The sequence below is a fragment of the Citrus clementina genome, unplaced genomic scaffold (genome assembly GCF_000493195.1).
Source record: "Citrus clementina cultivar Clemenules unplaced genomic scaffold, Citrus_clementina_v1.0 scaffold_9, whole genome shotgun sequence".
NCBI classification, from domain to species: domain Eukaryota; kingdom Viridiplantae; phylum Streptophyta; class Magnoliopsida; order Sapindales; family Rutaceae; genus Citrus; species Citrus x clementina.
The window spans coordinates 27,514,306-27,515,434 of record NW_006261964.1 but is presented as its reverse complement, the minus strand read 5'-3'; the positions used below and the strand labels follow the sequence as shown (position 1 = coordinate 27,515,434).

Sequence of the window (1,129 nt, the reverse complement as noted above, 5' to 3'; positions counted from 1 at the left end):
AAATGAATGCTTTTTCCCATGTTCCCCCTGGCTTTCGATTCCATCCGACTGACGAAGAACTTGTTGATTATTACCTCAGAAAGAAAATCACTTCAAGAAGGATTGATCTCGACGTCATTAAAGATGTAGACCTTTACAAAATTGAGCCTTGGGATCTTCAAGGTATAGTGCAAATAACAAAATTATGACATCATAATTAATATATATAATCAACTTCAATTGAAGGAATTAATTCAAAGGATCATATAACTTACAATTGTTGCATATGTTCGAAAATTTTGTGAAAATAGAGCTATGCAGGATAGGGACAGAAGAGCAAAACGAATGGTATTTCTTCAGCCATAAAGATAAGAAGTATCCAACTGGGACTCGCACAAATAGAGCAACTGCTGCAGGATTTTGGAAAGCAACTGGTAGAGACAAGGCTATTTATTCTAAGCATGACTTAATTGGTATGAGGAAGACATTAGTTTTCTATAAAGGCCGTGCTCCAAATGGGCAAAAATCAGACTGGATTATGCATGAATACCGGCTTGAAACTGATGAAAACGGAACTCCACAGGTAAGTAACTAAGGTCACGCAATAAAACTTCATATTTATGAATTGGATGAATGATTCTCAGGTCCCTAAAAGATTTTAATACTTTGTTGTTAAAACAGTAACAATGAAAATATTGTTAAAGGATAAATGTGACATTTTAACTAAAACACTGACTAATTTTAATTCAAACAGATCTCAGATAATCAATTCACAAAATTGTCACATTTACCAATGAATAGTATAAGTGTTTTTCTTGTTGTTTACACATGAGGCCTTAAAAATATATCAGGAACCTAAATGGTAGAAACAAATTCTAAGAGAGATGAAATTGTCATTTTAGCCATTTAACTGAAGAATTGAGAGATTCAATTAGTTTAATGCTATTCCAAGAAGAAGATTTTTCAGACATGATCATATTTGCAGTAAATTTATTGATAATATTTTTGGGTGAATTGAATCAGGAAGAAGGTTGGGTTGTGTGTAGAGTGTTTAAGAAGAGAATAACAACCATGAGGAAAGTGAGTGAGCATGAATCTCCATGCTGGTATGAAGATCAAGTCTCATTCATGCCAGATTTAGACTCACCAA

At 33.4% G+C, this 1,129-nt stretch overlaps 1 protein-coding gene across 1 annotated transcript in view; it reads left to right on the top strand.

Annotated features, from left to right (window-relative positions):
* The first annotated feature begins 2 nt into the window (after positions 1-2).
* The window catches only part of LOC18032849 (NAC domain-containing protein 7), a 1,702-nt gene continuing 575 nt past the window's right edge, over positions 3-1,129 (top strand). The window contains exons 1-3 of the mRNA XM_006421630.2: positions 3-162; positions 291-562; positions 1,003-1,129. The exon at positions 1,003-1,129 is cut by the window's right edge and continues 575 nt beyond it. Of these exons, the coding sequence (XP_006421693.2) occupies positions 3-162; positions 291-562; positions 1,003-1,129 (559 nt within the window). The remainder of the gene's footprint in view (positions 163-290; positions 563-1,002) is intronic.